We start from the raw sequence: 22,283 nt of genomic DNA on the forward strand, positions 1-22,283 counted from the left end.
TTTGTCTGACCTCACACGTGGTCACCGCGTGTCCGTCTTTGCCTAACACACTTCCGCCCACCAACACCGGGGCTCTCATTCTGTTTTTCGTCCGCGGGAAGCGAGGCGCACGAGAAGTGCAAATTATGCAAATTTGAACTTATTTGCATACTCAATGAGGAAAATCTATATGTAGAGTGTTTTCCGATATATGACTCAAATACATGTAACATATGTAGTTTGTGGCAGGCGGCAGTTAAGCCCTAATTTGCATGTGAAGTGCCCTAATTCTTCTTAGTACGTATAGTAAATGATTGGGCTGTCAACATTGTGACCTGTGTAAGTTAGTGAAAGGTATAAGGAGCAAGCCTAAATTATGCAGATATCAGGTATGAGGTCTCCGAACTCTTGTTAAAATGGTTGCGCAGTGAAGGTCTGTATAAAATGTTCACATAGGTCTACCTTTCGTTTGATCTTTCACTCCCAAAAAACGGCCCGTCATAATAGAAATACAAATGGTTAAACCTGAGATTTCCGTAGTTTTCAATAACACGAGGTTTCTCTAACATTAATTGATATGAATATAACATAAAATGATAATTGTTTTGTCCGCTTCATTTTCTCCCGATGCCTGCTGTGCCACAGGAGCTGCTAGGTGCCGCAGAACAAGGTGACAGAACTACAGTTGAACGACTGTTAGCAGAGGGAGTCAGGCCTGATGCTGGTGACCCTGATAAGGTTAGATCGTATAGTGTATTTGTGCTGTCTGCTAACTTCGTCTATGTGCATAATCATTTGAACATGATCAATCATGATGTGCTGAACTCATGAGTCTAGTTTGGAATGATATCAGATGACACTCTCTACCATTCAACAATGGATGGCGAGTTTTAGCTTTTACGCGGTCATATATATTTCAACAGAAAGAAGTCTTTTCATGATCTATCCAGCGTTTTGATAATGTGCTGTACAAATTCCTATTTGTGCAATATTTTTCAAATATGATTTTAATTGTTTTTTGTGTAATTGAAAACTACTTGAAGCTTATTGAGTTAGAAACTGGACCGGACGGCCCGGAACGTCTCGCAGCGAGGTATAACAGACTGTATTGGAAGCAAAACTTCACTTGCTGGACCTCATAGAGGATAGCAAATGATGATGTCGAATCCATAAAATAATAAGTCACGAAGAAACGGTACAGGGCCTACACAACTGGGGCGGAGCTCCATTACAGAACGTTAGACATTTCAATGTAACGTTAGAGGAAATACATGTCGTTAGTTGTAGTTACGTACGGAGTAATCTCACATAAGATCCCCATCTTTAATAGTCATGCGAGACCATGTCAGAACCTATAGTTTTGTGATGACGTTTGTTACAGGGGTACACACCGCTCCACCGGGCTGTCGAGGGAGGCCACACAGAAACTGCACAAGTTTTACTCACAGCAGGGGTAGATCCTAACGTACGGGACATATTTGTAAGTAGACTCGCATAAACAAATCAATAACATTTTAGTAACTGCATTGGTGTGTTCACTAGTACTGATGTGCTAACCTGCACCTGTACACACGCTCACACAGTGACACACGCACACACACACACACACACACACACACACAATACAACAATGCTGAAACTTGATATATTGTAATGTCAGAACATGAGAAATGTGGCTGTGCCCCGTTAGCAAATGTGACGTAGGACTAACTCCCCGTTCGAACTAGCGGAGTTGTTAAAACTGGGTATTTAGCCTATTTGATCAGGGCTCTAGGGAAGGTGAGTATAATCCTCATCCTTGATGTTCATGTCAGGCCATATCAGTACCTACAGTGTTGTTATGACGTTTGTTACAGGGGACCACACCGCTCCACTTGGCTGCCAAGGGAGGTCACACAGAAACTGCACAGGTTTTACTCACAGCCGGGGCAGATCCTAATGCACGGGGCAGAGATGTAAGTAGACTCGCATAAACAAATCAATCACATTTAGTAGCTGCATTGGTGTGTTGACCAGTACTGATGTGCTAACCTGTATCTATAAACACGCTCACACAATCACACACTCACACACACACACACACACACACACACACACACACACACATACAACAATGCTGAAACTTGATACATTGGAAGTTCAGAACATGAGAAATGTGGCTGTGCCCCGTTAGGAAATGTGACGTAGGGCTAACTCCCCGTTCGAACTATCGGGGTTGGTAAAACTGGGTATTTTATAGCCTGTATGATCAGGGCTGTGAATGGCTTTATTGAGAGACAAACTCAGAGTCTAACACTAGCAGCCCAGGGGCTGAATTGTTGTTAGACTTTACATACACAATGTTAAACTTGGCATACATAATACAAATCAGCCAACGATCTGGTATACAAAATAATCTGGCATACAATAGAATAAAATATCATAATCGAATTGGTAAAAGGCAAGCTAGATAAAAACAGCTCTAATTCGAGAGGACTGGTTTGAGAAAGACGTTCACACAATTAACCATTAATTATAAAGTGGCAACAGTAGGCTTTGGTACAGTCATGAATCGTTCAACAGTCGGGTCATGTGGGGAATAGCACTGTTTCTGTAGCGCTCAGTTCTGCAACGTTGCAAGTTCAGTTTCGTAGATGAACGAGTTGACCGACTGCTGATGTTCCCTCGCATGTCAGGCAGGAAGTGACGGTACAGTTCTGAGGGCTCTAGGGAAACTGAGTATGATCCTCATTCTTAATGTTCATGTCAGACCATGTCAGTACCTACAGTGTCGTTATGAAAGCTCCCATCATATTACCATTTTGAATGTTCATGTCAGGCTATGTCAGTACCTACGGTGTTGAATTTTTCTTTAAATAAGAGATAGTTCCACTGCCATGTATGTTCGAGTTACGATGCATTGTACTTGTTACAACGATCGCGGATAAATATCTAAAGTTTTATCATTCACTCCCCATAGGCCCAGCCATATACATTGCAACAAAGAAGTCGCTTCATGTTCTATCCAGCGTTTAATGATGGTACAAATACCTATCTGTACAGTATTTTTGAATATATTTTTGATGATCACTGGTATTGCAAACTACTTGATTTTCTCCATTAAATAATGCAGCCACACAAGTCACAAAGAAAGGTTACAGGACCCAGACACCTGGGGCGGAGCTCTCGTACAGAACGTTATACATTTCAATGTAACGTTAGAGAAAATACATGTCGTTAGTTGTTGACTGACTTTTCTTACGTTACAGAGAAATCTCAGATAACATCGCCATTTTCAATGTTCATGTCAGACCATGTCATTACCTACAGTGTTGTTATGACGTTTGTTACAGGAGGACACACCGCTCCACCGGGCTGCCCTAAGAGGTCACACAGAAACTGTACAAGTTTTACTCACAGCCGGGGCATATCCTAACGCACGGGAAGAATTCGTAAGTAGACTCGAGTAAAGAAATCAATAACATTTTTAGCAGCTGCATTGGTGTGTTGACTTGTACTGAAGTGCTAAATGATCAGGGCTCTAGGGAAACTGAATATGATCCCCATCCTAAATGTTCATGTCAGACCATGTCAGTACCTACAGTGTTGTGATGACGTTTGTTACAGGGGGACACACCGCTCCACCGGGCTGCCAAGGAGGGCCACACAGAAACTGCACAAGTTTTACTCACAGCCGGGGCAGATCTTAACGCACGGGACAAAAATGTAAGTAGACTCGCGTAAACAAATCAATAACATTTTTAGTAGCTGCATTGGTGTGTTGACTAGTACTGATGTGCTATTTGATCAGGGCTCTTGGGAAACTGAGTATGATCCCCATCCTTAATGTTCATGTCAGACCATGTCGGTACCTACAGTGTTGTTATGACGTTTGTTACAGGGGGACACACCGCTCCACCCGGCTGTCCGGGGAGGTCACACAGAAACTGCACAAGTTTTACTCACAGCCGGGGCAGATCCTAACGCACGGAACAGCGTTGTAAGTAGGGTCGCGTAAACAAATCAATAACATTTTTAGTAGCTGCATTGGTGTGTTGACTAGTACTGATGTGCTATATGATCAGGGCTCTAGGAAACTGAGTATGATCCCCACCCTTAATGTTTATGTCAGTCCATGTCAGTACCTACAGTGTCCTTATGACGTTTGTTACAGGGGTTCACACCGCTTCACTTTGCTGCCAAGGGAGGTCACACAGAAACTGTACAAGTTTTACTCACAGCCGGAGCAGATCCTAACGCACGGGGCATAATTGTAAGTAGACTCGAATAAACAAATCAATAACATTTTTAGTAGCTGCATTGGTGTGTTGACTAGTACTGATGTGCTATATGATCAGGGCTCTAGGAAACTGAGTATGATCCTCATCCTTAATGTTCATGTCAGGCCATGTCATTGCCTACAGTGTTGTTATGACGTTTATTACAGGGGTGGACACCGCTCCACTGGGCTGTCATGAAAGGTCGCACAGAAACTGCACAAGTTTTACTCACAGCCGGGGCAGATCCTAACGCACGGGACGAAAATGTAAGTAGACTCGCATAAACAAATTGATAACATTTTTAGTAGCTGCATTGGTGTGGACTAGTACTGATGTTCTATATGATCAGGGCTCTAGGGAAACTGAATATGATCTCCATCCTTAATGTTCATGTCAGACCATGTCAGTACCTACAGTGTTGTTATGACGTTTGTTACAGGGGGAAACACCGCTCCACTGGGCTTCCGAGGGAGGCCACACAGAAACTGCACAAGTTTTACTCACAGCCGGGGCAGATCCTAACGCACAGAACGGAAGTGTAAGTAGACTCGCATAAACAAATCAGTAACACCAGTAGTAGCTGTATTGGTGTGTTGACTAGTACTGATGTGCTATATGATCAGGGCTCTAGGGAAACTAAATATGATCCTCATCCTTAATGTTCATGTCAGACGATGTCAGTACCTACAGTGTTGTTATGGCGTTTGTTACAGGGGTTAACACCGCTCCACTGGGCTGCCGAGAAAAGCCACACAGAAACTGTACAGGTTTTACTCACAGCCGGGGCAGATCCTAACGCACAGGACGAAGATGTAAGTAGACTCGCATAAACAAATCAATAACATTTTTAGTAGCTACATTGGTGTGTTGACTAGTACTGATGTGCTATATGATCAGGGCTCTAGGGAAAATGAATATGATCCCCATCCTTAATGTTCATGTCAGACCATGTCAGTACCTACAGTGTTGTTATGACGTTTGTTACAGGGGAGAACACCGCTCCACTGGGCTGCCGAGAGAGGCCACACAGAAACTGCACAAGTTTTACTCATAGCCGGGGCAGATCCTAACGCACGGTTGGAAGATGTAAGTGGAATCACCATAAACTAATCAACAGCATCTCTAGTATCTACATGGATGTGTTGAGCTATGATAGCCCTTTTCTCATTCCGAGAAAATCCAAACTCACAATGCAATGCTGAAAATTGTTATATTTTATGTTCGGAACGCGACTAGTATTACTTTCGATGTGCTAATCGATACCACCCCACCCCCACCCCACACTCCACACACACTAATCTAATCGAAAGTAATACATTTTTATTTCTTCCATTGTTGGCTGTGTGGACTAGTACTAGTGTGCTAATCTATACGACCCCCCCTCCCCTCCACACACACATACACACAATTGCAAACACAGAAAATTTCCACCGGGTGAAAAAAATTTAAAAAAAAGACTCTTGTGTGCGTCGACAAAGATTAGACATCCAGATAAGCCAAATAGCAGTTACTCATTCAAGCAACTAGTTATGATCCCCCGGACGAAAGCTAGTGGATGCTACTTGAAACGTCTGACCTTTTCCTTGTATTGAATCGTTTCTGCCAGTTCATTCTAGTGGCACTGAAGAAGAGTGATGGATGTCACTCGAAGCGTCCGGAAGTAAATCTTCGTTTTTTTATCCAGTTGTGGAGATAGAATTGTATTTGAACATTGTTTACTTACTCGTAGCTCAAGCAAAGATCGGGACACATAACATACATTGTATCAATTTAATTGCACCTTCTATGCACAAATGAAGAGAAATTGCACGTGCCATGGAAATGTGTTCCGCCAAAAAATCTATGTTGTATGCAGTTGATCGAAACGCTATGTTTTCCCGGTGAAATCTTTCGTAAAATCTTTTTTAGCTATGATGCCGTTTACTGTAATATTTCACTTTTTCACTTTAGCGAACATGTTACTCCCTATAGGGCAACACGCCTCTCCATGCGGCGGCTAATGGGGACAATCTTCTGTGTGTATTAGAGCTTCTGAAGGCTGGAGCTGACAGCAGCATCAGGAACAATGTGAGTGTGATGAGGAACTTGCCTCCATCTGCATGGGATGGCTATGTGAATGTCATCCATTGGTAACTAAATGCGTATCGCTGCATGTCTGTAATGATCGTTTTCAGTAGCACAATCGTAAAGTGGTATCCTGGGTACCATCGACTCGATCACTATCCATGGATGTTTATAATAGTACGCGCATCACTAATAGTCATTGGGCCAGGACCCCAAATTTCACATATCATTACCCTCCGGGATGGCAAATTCTCCTTGTTATTTTTAATAGTAGAAGGCCAGTGGAATGTATTTTGATGTGATAGCCATTCATTCTGGTATGGTAGCTTTCTACCAGCTATCAGCCTTCAAAACTATCATCATCTAAATGATCTGAAAAAAAGGGGGAAGGGCCAGAAAATTAAACCTTAATATTTTTCCATGACAATTCACAGGCTAGAAGAACCTGCTAAGAGGATCATAAAGATATCAATTGATTTTCGATATCATGATTCAACACAAAATCATGACCACCTAAAATGACATTTTAGTGACTTTTCCTCTGGCCCATGGACTATGATAGATCAAAAATTATAAAAGAACTGCGGGCATGAACTCACACACGGGGATGGTACACAGTTATTCTAAAGTGGTCGAAAAAGTTAATGCTATATGTATTACCTGGATACAATCAATTATGGAAACTATAAAGATATCAAAATAAAATGAATAAAGTCAACAGGAGATTCCTCTACATACCAGAGACTACGAATGGGGGACATTGTTGCATTAAATGCCTCTGCTTTATACACAGGGCGGAGAAACGGCAGAAAGAGTGTCTGGCCAGGCGTCTCAACTGTTTGTGTCTAAGGTTTTCCAGCAATACAAAGTAAGGCCAAGAACAAATACCTTGTACATAATTTCTATTCTTAGAAAAAATCTATCATTCTGTGATTTGAAATACATTTAACTATTAAAGATGCTAATACTGTATATACCCTACGTTTCTGCAGGGTAAGAAACTTTGGTTAGTGAAGAGGAGAGTGGCGGCGGATGTCAAACAAGTGACGTTTGTAGTGACATTGCTATAATTGTTATAGGTGGATGGTGGTAAGCTCAAAATACAGGTGTCTCTGTAAGTATTTCCACAACTGTGTAAGGCAGTGATAGTTACAAACGATACTTTGTAGGATTTTGTCATGATGTTGTCCTGTTATGTGACCATGAATAGCTAGAGGATAAAGTTAATTTGGATCATTAAAAACGAAATCAATGGGTCATTGTAGAAAGCATAAGGAAAATGGGTAAGGAAGTAAGTATAGATAGTTCATACCTAAATCACACAGTATCTTCAATATTTGTGATTCCCTTGTTCATTTTATCCAGACATCACCCCTCACATCCCCTTACTCACAGAAAGAGTGGGGTTGAGATGGAGGGACCTGGCCGGCCGGCTGGGCTTCTCTACAGACGACATAGATGGGATTGTCGCTGGGGTCCGTAACCATGACGACCAGTCCTGCTGCACGGCCATGTTGGGACAGTGGCAGCAGCGGAGGGAAGGCGAGGGGATCTTGAAACTGCAGGTCATGGAGGGAATTCTGTCTGACATGGGTCTGGAAGACATAGTTCATGTAATTCATGAACGACAAGGTACTTCAAAGTGTTCAAGTTCAAAATGGCATGCAGATCGGGGTAAAAAATGCATGAACTACAATCACCAAAGTATTGTAAGTTGCTATAGGGAAGGGGCAGGTATTGTAGCATGTTTTTGCCAGTTCGAGCATTCAGAAAATAAAGATATTCAAGAAGAATTGTAATAATTAAAACAGCATTTTTCTGCTTTCATCTGCTTTATGGTTCCTTTAATTTGCCAATTTGACTGACCGTTGAACGGTCTATTTGCTATGTTTGTGTCGGTAACATTGTTGTTTTTACTCATCTTTCAACAGATCGTCTTGTTGCGGGGCTAAAAGCATTGATGAAGACGCAAGAATTCATAACCGACAACATGGATAAAGACACTATAGTCAGGTTCACGGAAATGAGAGGGCGCTCAGTCAAACAGGTGCACTTCTTTTGATGTGACGCTCGGCCATTGATGCGTGACTGTAAACTACAGTGGGGAAAAATATAACGTTGAACTTCCTAATGCTAGAATTGTGATAATGTTGAACTTATGTCATACAACCAGTCCAACAGGTTTCTGTGTGTATCTGGGTGTGCCCAGTAAATGGTTTATCTTGTTATGCTATTTTGTTATGGATTTCTTAATCTCTGGCAGTGTATAAGGTCAAAAAATTGACTTTTGGCAAAAGGTTAATATTGTTACATTGTACAAAGTTCACTTTTCCGGGGAAAAACTTGATATCGGGGTCATTTAAACCCATAGCTCAGTAGCGCTTGCATGTGAAAGTGCAACGTTAGAAACCTGACATGACAAATCAAAAGTCTCTTATTCTACCTTTCGTCAGAAGTATCTATTACTTGTCAATTCATTGGAAACATCTACTTTTGAAAATAAAAAGAAGTCAAAAACCGCAATGACTGTCACTGTGATAGGCACGGTCAAGTGACTGGAAATAATCATTTAGCTTAACTGAATATCTGAGGTTTCTCTGTGTATCTGGGTGTGCCCAGTGAAGGGTTTATCTTGTTATGCCATTTTGTTATGGATTTCTTAATTTCTGGCAGTTTATAAGGTCCACAAATTGACTTTTGCCAAAAGGTTCCTATTGTTACATTGTACAAAGTTTACTTTTCCGGGGAAAAACTGGATAGTGTCATTTAAACTCATAGCACGGTAACCTGATCACCCTTAGATAGATCCGTCATCTTGTTGCTGACAAACGGGACTGGAAGAAACTTACAGTCGCCTGCGTAGCTTCTGACCAACGATGATGATGTTTTGTTGTGTAATTACTTCACCGATACTGAACTTCCTTACAGGCATCGTCTTCAGAACTACTAGTACTGATGAATGAGTTGGTAGATTGCATCAAAACACCAGAAGACTATGACTACCTTTTGCAGTTACTGGAAGAAAGTGGGCAACATTACCTTTCGAAGGAAATTAAAACCTTTGAACCAGTGAGTATTCTACCATCGTTGTGAAAATCAAAACGGTATAAATGTTGATGAAAGTTATACATCCTGGTCAACGATCTTTAGCTATATTATTGACTGACATAGTGACAACTGAACATATCCAAAAAGGTAAATATGTATAAATGTAAGATGTAAGAATGTTTCATATTACACGCGAGTGTCTTAATGTAAATTATCGCTGCAAATAGTTTGTGGACATGATTCAGAAATCACTAAAGTTTCGTTGTTTTTTTCGCAGAAGACAAGTCATAAGAAGCCTAAAGTAGGACCACTCAAGAGACTTCCACATCACAGAGCAACGATTGAAGCTGATGAATCAATAGCTAAAGGTATATATGGCTAAAAAAAACTCGGCCGGATAGATTTCTCTTAGTGGTCAATGACAATTCTTCTGAATCCTTTGCAGCTTAGATTCCAACAAAATGACATGTGATTTATCATGTTGTGGGTTTGTAATAATTTTTTTAAAAACACAAACTAGGTGAGGACTGAACTCTACACACATACATGTACACATGTAATAAAACTTAGTTACGTTTCCATTAAGGGGCTGACGACGTATCGGAAACAAAGCCATTTTCTCTAGATGTTACGCCTATTGTTCATAGCCAAATTGTACTCGTTCCTTGCAGAAAAGAGCACAGCTAATATCACCACACCTTCAAGCACAATGGCACAGAGCGAGTCTTCTAATAGGACACAGATCGTGAGTTCGAAGCAAAGAGTCAAATTAATGTTCGTTGGACAAACTGGGTCTGGCAAGACAAGTCTTTGCCTGACAATGATTGGTGGAGAGGCCCACATAGAGGACGAGTCAGACAGAACAATAGGGGTGGACATCAGGTCGTACATCGATCAAACACATGGTGTAGAGTACAAAATCTATGACTTTGGCGGCCATGACGTGTATCATTACACACATCGTTTCTTCCTGACACACCTGGGGCTGTATCTGCTGTGTGTTGACCTACCGGGCTACAGGTCAGGGGAGTTCCAGGAGCGGGTAGGCAAGTGGATGACATCCATCTCTTCCCACGTGACAAAACCATCCCTGCTTGTTGTGGGGACGAAACGTGATGAAGGTGACGTCATGGAGAAGATTGCATTGTTGGAGAGGGATATCAAGTCCGCCGAGACAGCAGTCAGGCAGGCGCTGGAGAAGGAGGTCAGCAGATGCCAGGAAACTCTTGACAGCCGAGAGCAAGGTCTAAGTCTTCGTGGGAAAGATGATCACTTTGTCGGCTTGTCACGTGAAGAAGTACTGGACAAGCAAACGTCGCTGCAGAAGCTACTGGATTGCCGCCCTGGAAACCTAATTGACGTCCACATCGTACCAGTGAGCAGTAAGAGTAATGAAGGAATAGATGTACTTAGGCGGAAAATGGCGGAGATTGTGCAAGAGCGCATCGGTGTGTCCAGCAGTCGGCAGCTGCCACAATCTTGGTCTGAGTTTGATAACCTTATCAAACAGGAGACATCCAAATCTTACCTGGACCTCACAGAGTGCAAACGACGAGGAAGTGATGTTGGGATGGACAACACTGATGTGCTGAATGCTCTGGAGTATCTTCATGTAACGGGGGAGATCCTCTTCTACAGGCACATCCGGGGTATGGAGGATAAGGTGTTTCAGGACCCCGGCATCATTCTGAAGCTTTTAAAGCAACTGTTTCGACATGACATGGCCCAGCATCTACAGAAGGCAGAAAAGTTAATGCCCACGGACAGGCAGAAGTTTCTGGAGGAAGGTGTTGTTAGTAAAGAGTTCGTTGACGCTGTTCTACCAAAGGAGGCAGAATCGTTCCAGCTTCTCCTGCCACTGATGAAACACTTCGGCCTCTGCTTCAAGAGAACTGTCACCATGATGGCTAATCTTCCCAATGCCAATGAAGGCGAGATAGCTGCACATTGGTCTGACACTGTTCAAGAAGGTACAAAGGAGGTCAAGTTAACAATGAAGTCACTCGATGTCAACAGCGGACACCCGATTGGGTTAGGAGAGTCTCTTGCCTGCCGCATGATACTGATGAGTGAGGAAGGGCGGCGCCTTGTGAAGAGGAATGCTGTTATAAACAGAATGGGAATGATGGATGTGATGTACCGCCGTTTAGATAACGAGGAAGAGAAGCGAACACAAGAAGTGCGAACCTCCGACAAGATAGTGGACGAGATCTACCTTCGCGCTGACAACAAGGAAGCCTGGCGGGGGATGAAGGAGTTGGTGAAGAAGATCAAGCCTTGTCTAGAAGAATATCAAGCAAGACTGAGCGAAGATCGCGTAACTGTAACAGGAGACAAGGAGGTAGAATCTATCCCTCTGGAGGCTTTACATAAGCATACTGGGGAGGACTTGGACAGGATTTTCCTTGGAGAGTGGGCAGAGCCTACATGGCAGCCAGGTGTATCCGGTGCTGACAAGATGAACAAGTACATGATAGGTAAGGATGGTTTGTTTCTTTTAAGGCAATAGACCGCTCAAAGCGTAGAGACTTTAATAGTAGTATAAGACAGATACACAGACATGCAAACATTTGGCGCACCTACACCAATATTTTTAAAGGTTGCTGCAGTAAAGTTTGACCAATTGGGATCAGTCCACTTTGGCTGATGTAAAAGATGAATATATCCACACTTCGAACTTTCATGGTCTAAAATGATTAGTCACTAAAACGTTGCTGCAATAAGCAGGACTCACATTATGGTTATGTTCTCCCACAGACAATGGTCTGTATGACGTAAGTTCCAAACTCGGATACAGTTGGAGCCGTCTAGCATCTGATCTCAACCTGACAAGAATGGAGATTAACCAGATTGAGAACAACCGCGGACTGACCAGAAACACCCAGCGGGCATTCCGGGCGCTGAAGCAGTGGAGGAAGAAGTCTGGACATGGACCTCTGCACTACCTCCCTCAGCTGGTAGGGGCTCTGAAGAACATGGAGGAACTCAGCCTGGATGGGGATGTTACGGCTTTTCTACAGGTTTGTACATTCATGCCTTCTCAGTAGCAATAGATTGTATTTCTTTGCATTTTTCCTTCTACTGTAAAGATCAGTTAAGCAACCATGATGCAAGTTTTATTATTTATAACAAGCATTTTAGGTTGGTTGATCCTTGTTAGCAACACCATAGTACTTCAGCTCTATCGTGTAGAGTTATCATAATGCTTTTTTTTAAACCTGGCAATATCAAACTTCATTGCTTTGGTTTTCATCTCACTCCTATTACTAACTGTATTAAATCCTGTTCACCTATACAGTGTTGATACAGTTATCAAATTTCGACATGACCAAAAATACGAACAACGGACAAATAAGTTCTTCTTTTAAATATTTTGGATTGTAATCTCCATGTGCTTGTTCCATGGACACAGGAATATCGTCACAACTTGCCCCAGGTGACTGTCAGTCCTGAGGAGCACATGGATATTCAAGGGGTGTTCAAATGGTAAGGTTTCTTATTGAATTGTTTTTGTGATGTTCATTATAATTATATGACGATAATACATATGCGTTTTTCATTCTATAACACTATTGATATATATATATATATATATATATATATATATATCACATACCATAATGTGGCCATAGATTATATTTCGTTGCAAGCAAAGAATCTTGGTGAGAAGTATTTTACATTCTCCCAACTTTCATTAACAGGTCGCTGCCTCACGAGGGCAAGTTTTACTGCCAGAACTCGGATCTCCACGTCATCACCCCCTACCCCCTGTACGTGACTAGTCGGAGCTGGTCTGCAGAACCGTGGAAGTACGAGTCAGACTGGGTACCTGTGGGGCCGCTGGTCCACTTCCAGTTCCGCTCTGACGATGCCACAGAGCCATTGGAGATTGACCAGTCAGATCAGTCAGATTATTCAGATCAGTCAGATCAGTCAGATCAGTCAGATCGGTCAGATCAGTTAGATCGGTCAGATCAGTTAGATCAGTTAGATCAGTCAGATCAGTTAGATCTCTGGTCTGCAGAACCGTGGAGGTACGGGTCAGACTGGGTACCTGCGGGGCCGCTGTTCCACTTCCAGTTCCGCGCTGACGATGCCACAGAGCCAGTGGAGATTGACTTCCCTCACATTGTCGAATTGACAGGTACAGAAGCTCTAAAACTCAATCATATCACTTTTAACAGTTCTCAGCTCTAACATCACTCTATGACTTAGGTGATAGGATGCTGGTGCACTATCACATGTTATTATTCAATATCATTATTGTTATTATCATTGCAAAGTGTATTGTACTTTTCATGCTTCATTGTTGAAATAAGTTACTAATTTATGTACAGTGTCAAAATGAAATTGTCTTTGTCATAAAGCAATAACAAAAACTACCAACCAGGACTTAACATTGATGTCTGGCTAAGGCAATAAAACATACATTCCAAACCAACTTATTCTTGAATTTAAAAAAATCCAACAGATGTTGATGTGAAGGTGGCCTGCATGAATGATCGCCATAAGCACAAACTCCTCCCTGCTGAACAAGTCAAGCCCGGACATGTCACCGCTCTCTTGAGGAGAGACGCCCGGGTTGGTCCTGTGGGCAGGAGACGTGCGGTCTGCGCAGCTCTTAACATAGGTGTGTAGATACGTCGATGAAATTAGACATCCAGGTAATGAGGCCAAGGCCATAAATCAGTTACTCAAGCAACTGGATATGATTTTGGAATTTTCTTGAATAACTGTTATCTTGAGTAGGTCTCAAGCTTATACCTTTACATGAACATCGCTATGCATACTAGAAGAAACATTCAGTAACAATATGGATTTGTAAACTAAGTGAGCTGTAATTGTCACTTAAGACGCAACGATTACAGGGTAGGTAAGACATGAATCAGCATGTACTTTGTCACCACCAAATGTAGAAGATGCCAGGTATGGACCCCCACACGACCTGAAGGCTCTAGAAGAGACACTGGCTACCATGGAGCAGCCTGATCTATCCAAGACTGTGCGCAGGATGTTTGTGGTAAATCTGCTTCTAAATATTTGTCATGACATATATTGACTTATCCAATGACTAAATTGTCAGTAGTCATTCTTTTTTTTTTAGATAAGGCCATTTTCACAGCTACCTATTGTGAACAATTATTATCCAATCTTCAAAACATAAGTGCTATTTGACAAAGGATTGTTGTTGTTGATACTATTGATTGTTAACTTAAACTATTCATTATTACCATTTCAGGACCATATTTCGTCAATGGAAGAGATGGACGTGCAATCTGATGTTGCCACTAACCAGGAAGGAAACATAAATTTGTAAGTTTTCATATCTGTATAATTCACATACATCATGTGAAGAGAAATTCACGTTTGGTTATTTCCATCAAATGATAATCACATGAACATAAATTGTTTTTGTTATCATGCGCTTTAGTTTTTAGCCTTTACCGAGGGCCTTTGGGAAGCTATAGTAGGAAAAACTACGACTACATTGATGGGTATTTGTCTATGAAGAAAGTCAAGTTGAAGTAAATCTTGTAATCATGTTTTCAGTTGTGTAAAACTTCCGTGCAAAGGAAAGTACATCTGCAAAGACACAGACATCGGGATCGTCACATCCTGTCCCATGACGATGACGTATCAGACAGAACCCCTGCCTGACCAATGGGAACACCAGGAGGACTGGATGCATGTCGGGCCCGTGTTTAACATCCAGTCTGACGTTCCAGAGGACGGACCTGTGGAACTCCTGCTGCCGCACATCCTGGATCTGTCAGACTGCAACATAATGGGTGCGTACTGCATAGTTGGACGAGTTCTGTGCTGTTCCTGAACAGTTTACAGAACGCTAGAGCTCAATTGCCAAATCTTTATGACTCGAATTTTGGCGCTCATTGATTCATTAATCTTTGCTCTAGCTTAGATTGCTAGTCTTGTATGCTTTCGATTACAAATCTCCGATGCCCTGTATTAAGTCGACAATAACTGTGTATTTTTCCCTTCTGTGTACAGATATCCCTGCAGAGGAGGCCAAAGTCGTTCATATTGCAGACAAGAAGGAAGAGTTGCTACCATGTGTGATCACGCCTACACACTCCATCTTCCGTCGTTGCAAGGGAAGCTTGGGGTTCAGCGCAGTGAAAAGGAAACTTGGGATGAAAACCAAAAGAAAGGGCCTCTTTGTCATGATAAAATCGCCATGGGCAAGCTACGGTGTAGATATGAAGGCCTTTATTCTCTCTCACACCAAGGTCATGATAAAAGTAAGTTTCATCAGCTATCAATATTTCTGTTGTTGTTCTACCAGCCATTAGCGACAACGTATGACATATCAAGGCTAATGATATAGATATCAATCATGAAATTAAAATTAAGCAGTTTACGGGAGGCAGCAAAATTTCACCGAGGGTATAAAGAAAAAGAAACGGCCAGGTAAAAGATACGCATCGCTAAAATGGACGTGACGGAGAGGCGGTGAATGACAACATAGGAATAGAATAGACTAGAGTAGAATAGAATAGAATAGAATAGAATAGAAAAGAATAGAATAGAATAGAATAGAATAGAATAGAATAGGATAGAATAGAATAGAATAGAATAGAATAGGAATCATCAGAAAGCGACCATTTGCCGAACAGCTTGCGTAAAGATATAGATGAGTACCATAGACATTATGTGCAGCCCCACACTTACGTAAGCCCCATGGCGGTAGGCTCATAGCCTAAAGGGGTTTAGTATGGTGCAGATGAGTTGTATGGTACAATGTAATTATGTTCTTTAATGCGTTTCTACAATAATTATTGCAGACTTTACAAGACGACCTAGGAGCCCTTTGTGAGGACGGCCAATCCTACTCCCTGTTGTACAGCAGACCCTGCAAAGTGATGCATGAGAAAACATATTGTTTGCACGTTGATATGAAGAACGGTAAAATATTGGCACACGATCCAGAGGTAGGTCGTCTTGGGACGTATTACTTCAGCAGTAACAATGCTTTTTGAAACTTCATTAGCACGTTATTAATGCAAATCACTTATAGAAAGAAACTATATACAACAACACAAAACATTCTACTGTCTACGTGTATCTTTCTTAGCCACCGAGTGGCATTCAATATGAGGACACATTGGGCGATGGTACGTACCCAGCAGAGAGGTTCGAAATCACCATCCAGAGTGGCAGCGATGGAGCTGTCATGAAACTGGACGCACGCCTCCGTCCTGCGGACCAGGATGGTGAAGATACCTGCAAGATGACCAAGTTCATAGGTGTTGTAACATTTTCTATATTTTATAAAAGCTGTTGATGGATTGAAGTGCTTCGATAAACGGAGTGAATCGAAAAACGAAATCTTACAAGATGTCATTTCTGTCCAACATCTCAGTGCACCATCCCACAGAACTGAATGATTATAGATCTAAGATGAATTTGTTCATCTCAATGAGAAACTATATAACATTTTGACCATAGAGCTACCGGGTACCATCCAACCGTCGAGCACCAGCCAACCGCCTGATACTTCAAGCCAAGGAGCTACAGCAGCAGCTTTACCCACTTCAACTCTGAACACGCTTCCGACTGGTAAGTAACCATAGCCATCACTTTCAAGGGCTTATTCATATCATTCGAGGAAAGTCTGCAGGGATCTATATCAAATGAAATCAGGTTCCATGGCCAACCCTTTAAATTTAGTTCTGGTATGTATACCTGTGATAATGTAGGTTTAAGCTTGAAGTCTCTGATGATCAACAGAAACAAACTGCAACGAATGCACCTGCAGTGTTTTACAATATATATCATGTGATATCTGGTTTTGACAATAGAACAGCCGAGCACCAGCCGACCAGCTGGTTCTTCAAAGCAAGGAGCTTCTGAACCAGATTCGACTTCCTCAACACTGGCCACGCGTCCGACTGGTAAGTGACCATCCCTTTTGAGGACGCATTCATATTATTCGAGAAAGAACCTGATATCCGATACCTGTGATAATGTAGTTTTAAGCTTAACTAAAACAGACACTAACTACGACGAATGCTCTTGCAGTTTTTACCATGTATCATGTGATATTTTGGCTTTGACTACAGAACCATCGAGCACCAGCCGACCGCCTGGTCCTTCTATTCATGGAGCTGCAGCAGTTGATTTGACTGCCTCAGTACTGGATACGCCTCCGACTGGTAAGTGACGAGCACTACCTGCGAATTTTCTGTTGCTATGTGGGGACATTAGTAGTTCAATCGTTCCTTAAAATGGAAAACATGTGCCAATGTTGCTTTAAGTCTGTGATGCAAGCAGGAACTCAACACCGTGAATGCTCTCGCGACGGAAAGACTTCCACTGGCAGAAGCTACATTTGCAAATAGATTCATATCGCTTCATCTAACTTTGTGTAACTTGCAATTCAAATAAAGTAAGATGTTGAGGCGCGCACCCATATATGCCACCTTCTTGATATGCACCACAACTTTTGTCTTATTCCATCTTTACCAAAGTGCAATGTTTTTCCTTCGCTTAGATTCGTCATAGAAGCCATCAATACATATGTTATGATAAGTACTAAGTAAGTGTCTCCACTTACGTATAACAATGAGAGGTTCTAATTTCTGTCCCAAATGAACCATCACAAACACATATGTCCTCATGAATATGAAATTCCAGTGCAGTACTTCCCATTTAAACGTCCGTACATATTCAACCCACAGGGCCCACGAAACCCCTAGTGCTGCTGATCAATGACGAGTATGGCACGAAAAAAGGCGGAATCTCAACCATCAACTACCAAGTGGCACAGGATCTGACCCAAGCCGGAGCAGACGTCTTTTGTACAGTTCTTCGTGCGTCCGAAAGAGACATGGCGAGTGCAGTGGAGGACCATGTCACACTGATCAAACCCTTCCAAGACGCAGACGACACAAGAGAACCGTCATTAGACTGGCTGGTATTTGAACACCGATATCGATACCCAAACCTTCCTGACGGTGTAGGCTGTATCATTGGTCATGCTGACATCACAGACAAGGCAGCACGGAGAATCAAAGACGACCGGTACCCCCGGGCAGATCTGATCACCATCAACCACGTCCTACCAGAAGACACGGAGCGTTACAAGGGAGGCCGAAAGCCAATGAAAGCCTGGGAGAAGGAAATGGACATACTGAAGACGTCCGATGGTGCGGCGGCTGTCTTTTCAGTGGGTAAACGGACATACAGCCACTATTCAACCATGTACAAAGGAGGCAAGAAACCCAGAAAGCACTACATGTACCTCCCAAGGCCATCCACCATATTCGCGAACGCCACAGTGGACCCTGGTGGTGACGGACAGAAGGTCGTCCTGTCCATCGGTAGAGTAAGGGGCGTAGAGACGCTGAAAGGTCATACCCTCGCAGCAGGGTCATTGGGAGAAGTAGCAGAGAGGATCAACGTGGCATTTCGTGTGTGCGGCAGCAGCGATGATGTCGATGACTACGAGACGAGCAGGAGAATCCTGGAAGAAAGCCTGAAAAGCAGTAAGCTGGCACCCACCCTGCTGCCTTACAGGACGCAAGAGGACATCGTGCACGGCATGAAGATGGCGCATCTGGTCCTGATGCCGGCCCGCTCCGAGCCGTTCGGACTGGTCGGACTGGAGGCCATCGCAGCCGGAATCCCCGTCCTCATCTCTGACCAGTCGGGGCTGGCAGACCTGATCAAGGACCTTATCCAGCAGGGGAAGTGCCACGCAGACCGCAGGCACAGGATCGTGGAGACCAGCGTGAACGAGTCCGACCATGACGCAGACGTGAAGAGGTGGGCCGACAAAATTCTGGACACCCTGGAACACATCCAGTCAGAATTTGAGAAAGCAGCCAAGTTCAAGCGGGAGCTGATGGAGTCCAGGTACTGGGAGGACTCCCGCAGAACCTTCCTACAGGCCTGCGGCATCACGGGTGAATCTGCACAGCAGTAAGGGCAGATTTTAAGAACACCACTTAATTCAAGCGGGAGTATACAGGCCTTCGGCTACATCACAGATTTGCACATCAGTAGGGGCAGAAGGACGGGAAATATGCGAGAAGTTTATCTGTCCTGGTAGAAATCATTCTCAAACAGGTGAATCTGTAATTGCCCACACAATGAAAATGGGACTTGCAAAGGGATGGCTGTAAAGCCCTTCTTTCATACTCTCCGAGCAGAGGTTTGGCTCCGGCTGTTTTTTTACGTATTTTTAGTCGTTTTCATCAGGCTTTCTATATACAGTATTTTGTCATGTTTCTTGACGTCCGCCGTCCGCGAGACATCAAAAAAGAGTAAAGAATAGAAAGCCTGATAAAAACGACTACAAAACTTTTTTAAAAAACAGCAGGAGCCTAACGGCTAACCACTGCTTTAATAGTACTTCTTTCACTCCGCTTGTACGTCAAGGCTTCACTACCTTTCAGAATTGGGGGCACAAAAAACTTTGTGCAACTTGATCCAAGTGCCTGTGTACTATGTAAGGTGTGCTGTCTTTATGAGATGACGCCACAGAAACACTGGATTGTCATTGCCTTGAAAAAGGCTGTTGCCGTTTAGTCGAAAGTCCCACTTTCATTATCGGTGTAGGAAAGTATAAAGGTTAAACCTGTTTTAGAATGAAAACAGTTTTGTAAGACTTACCAATTAGAATCGGTATGCTTTGCAGTTCTATATGTATCAAGAAGTCATATTTGGTTGTTAAGAGTGTGTAGAAGTTAGTAATACCATGCTTGGCGGTATGCTGTTTTATTTGCCGTCACGGTGGTTAAGAAATGTGTTGGTGATGGGTTTTATTTTACATAAGACAATGTATTTCATATTCGTATTTCAAACGTTTAACATATAAGCTATGAGTCATCAATCTTTTGTAATACCTTTACCTTTAGATTTATATGTCAATAACCATTGAACTTTCAAAACTTCCAGTTTAGTTTTGAAACTTGAAACATGTTGAATAGTTTAGGTTTAACCATTACATTTTTCCAAGCCCAAACGTCTTTAATTTTGTGAGTTATCAGCTTTGTAAGAATATGCATGCTAGATTCATATGCAAAGCACATATTGCCTAAACAGCTAGTTGAGTATTAGTTGAGAAGATAAGTTGAGCTAAACGACACATACTAGTATAACATGGAGATGATCTGTCAGATCCTGTGGTTTCTCTACACCATTGCAACATAACAGTGTTTATTTGCAAAATCATGCCCGAAGGCTAATTGCGCAAGGACTAAGAGAAGTAGATAGTGTGATACATAAAACTATTGTCTAATCAACTATATGATACTATGAATGCTATTGTCGGGTTTGATTTCTTCTTTGAAGGCAGTGGTTAATGAACCGTCCCACGTTTTGTATGATGGTGGGGTTTTGTGCTTTTTGTAGAAATATAGTCTTTTGGTGATCTCTTAGGTGGTAAACATATATCAGTTGTCTAGATTTCTTGTGGTACACGAAAAGTATTAAAAGATCACCTTACATGAAAGTACACGCACCTGTTCATCATAGAAAGGTGCAAGCTGAGTGCAAACGGAATTTTCTGAATACTATACTCAAGATTTTGTAAATGAAGTTTCCTTATAGTTTATCCAATATGTTTTTTAAAACTTAAAAAATTAACTGTCTGAGAAAGTGTAGGTCTTAGGGCAGAGTAGCTTTGTTTTGTTTCGTGCAGTTGTTTTTGCAACATAACTAATAAACTAATCATCAAACCCACGCGGTTTCTAGAGATCTGATTTTTTAAATTAGATGATAACAGTTTTTTAATGACTACAGATCGTTAGAAGATATAGTCGATTTGCTATCATGAGTTTGTAGTTTTCATTCATCATCATGCGCATGAAAAACATAGATTCATTGCAGTGGTATGTACCAAAAGTGCTGTATTTTCTCATATAGAAAAAATAATGCAAGGGGCAATGAAACCTGATGACGCAATCCATATAACCCAAAAATCATATCTGGAATTCTTTAATGGCCATCTATTAATATTCGTAACGGCTCCATTATAATATTCTTTCTTGATTCATTAATAAGAAAACAATGGAAAGTCAAAATGCCAATTTAGCCAGGTAGTAAACGGTTTCTGTTACGTTAGGCGAGGTCACCGGCGATGAAGGGTGGAAACAAGGCTGCTTCATTTCTGATCGCCTTGACCGTGCTGGCAGCGAGTTTGGAGACCGGACAGACTTAGTTAATAGTTAATAGCTCTGATGAATTCGTTTAGCAGCTGATTTTAGCAGACCATTTGGCGGCCTATTTCCTCAAATAAATACTCAATTAATCCCACTGTAACTCCGTAATCAAATCCAGCACGTAGGATTTGATGCAATTCTACCTAGATAGTCTATAAGTTAACTTCCTTAAGATAAATTTCAGACAGACGTTTTGTTTCTATGTTAACAACTGAGCTGAGGCGGGAAGTTAAACTCATGACTTTTAAGCAATTATAGATAAGCTATCAAATACACACGCCTCATTTTGTTCGTGAAAAAATGGCTTTGGCAACAAATATGAAGCACCTCAAGTTCTCTCCACTAGGCGTTGCTATTATGGTAGTTTTGTATTTTAAAGACTGACACAAATTGTCAGGTAAATGATAGTTTTACACATTTTGTTTACATTAATAAAAAAACTAACTTTAACTGTAAATAATTAAATATGCAATTTTAAAGAATCTATACCATCTATTCAATCAGCAAAGGAATGTGAAAAGTCGAATCTAATGCTAGATTTACTCTAGCCAGAAATTGGCTGCAAAGTCCGCTGCTAATAGGGCCTTCACACGGAAACCGAATTAGCAGGAATCAAGCAGAACCAACCGGAATGAAGTATGTGTAAAATCCATAGTCCATGGGCCAGCACCCGAAATTTCACATATCGGTACCCTCCGGGGTGGCAAATTCTCCTTGCTATTTTTGAATAGTAGAAGGCCTGTGGCAT

The 22,283-nt window shown here is 42.0% G+C and overlaps 2 protein-coding genes across 2 annotated transcripts in view; both read left to right on the forward strand.

Annotated features, from left to right (window-relative positions):
- The first annotated feature begins 4,412 nt into the window (after positions 1 to 4,412).
- LOC118408036 overlaps positions 4,413 to 22,283 on the forward strand; it is a 50,400-nt gene continuing 32,529 nt past the window's right edge. The window contains exons 1-4 of the mRNA XM_035808650.1: positions 4,413 to 4,504; positions 6,210 to 6,305; positions 7,096 to 7,171; positions 7,668 to 7,934. Coding sequence (XP_035664543.1) covers positions 4,433 to 4,504; positions 6,210 to 6,305; positions 7,096 to 7,171; positions 7,668 to 7,934 — 511 coding nt within the window. The 5' untranslated portion in view covers positions 4,413 to 4,432. The remainder of the gene's footprint in view (positions 4,505 to 6,209; positions 6,306 to 7,095; positions 7,172 to 7,667; positions 7,935 to 22,283) is intronic.
- LOC118408043 lies at positions 12,120 to 13,622 on the forward strand. The gene is made up of 3 exons (XM_035808659.1): positions 12,120 to 12,370; positions 12,763 to 12,836; positions 13,052 to 13,622. The coding sequence occupies exons 1-3, from the start codon at positions 12,185 to 12,187 to the stop codon at positions 13,545 to 13,547; spliced, it is 756 nt and encodes a 251-aa protein (XP_035664552.1). The 5' UTR covers positions 12,120 to 12,184; the 3' UTR covers positions 13,548 to 13,622.

The sequence above is a fragment of the Branchiostoma floridae genome, unplaced genomic scaffold, assembly GCF_000003815.2.
Source record: "Branchiostoma floridae strain S238N-H82 unplaced genomic scaffold, Bfl_VNyyK Sc7u5tJ_1548, whole genome shotgun sequence".
In the NCBI taxonomy this organism is placed as follows: domain Eukaryota; kingdom Metazoa; phylum Chordata; class Leptocardii; order Amphioxiformes; family Branchiostomatidae; genus Branchiostoma; species Branchiostoma floridae.

Excerpts from the sequence above, each read along its gene's own strand:
- LOC118408043 (XM_035808659.1), top strand. The coding sequence starts at position 12,185 with ATGGAGATTAACCAGATTGAGAACAACCGCGGACTGACCAGAAACACC. Across the intron at positions 12,371-12,762 it reads ATGTTACGGCTTTTCTACAG|GAATATCGTCACAACTTGCC; the intron begins GTTTGTACATTC and ends CCATGGACACAG. Across the intron at positions 12,837-13,051 it reads ATTCAAGGGGTGTTCAAATG|GTCGCTGCCTCACGAGGGCA; the intron begins GTAAGGTTTCTT and ends TTTCATTAACAG.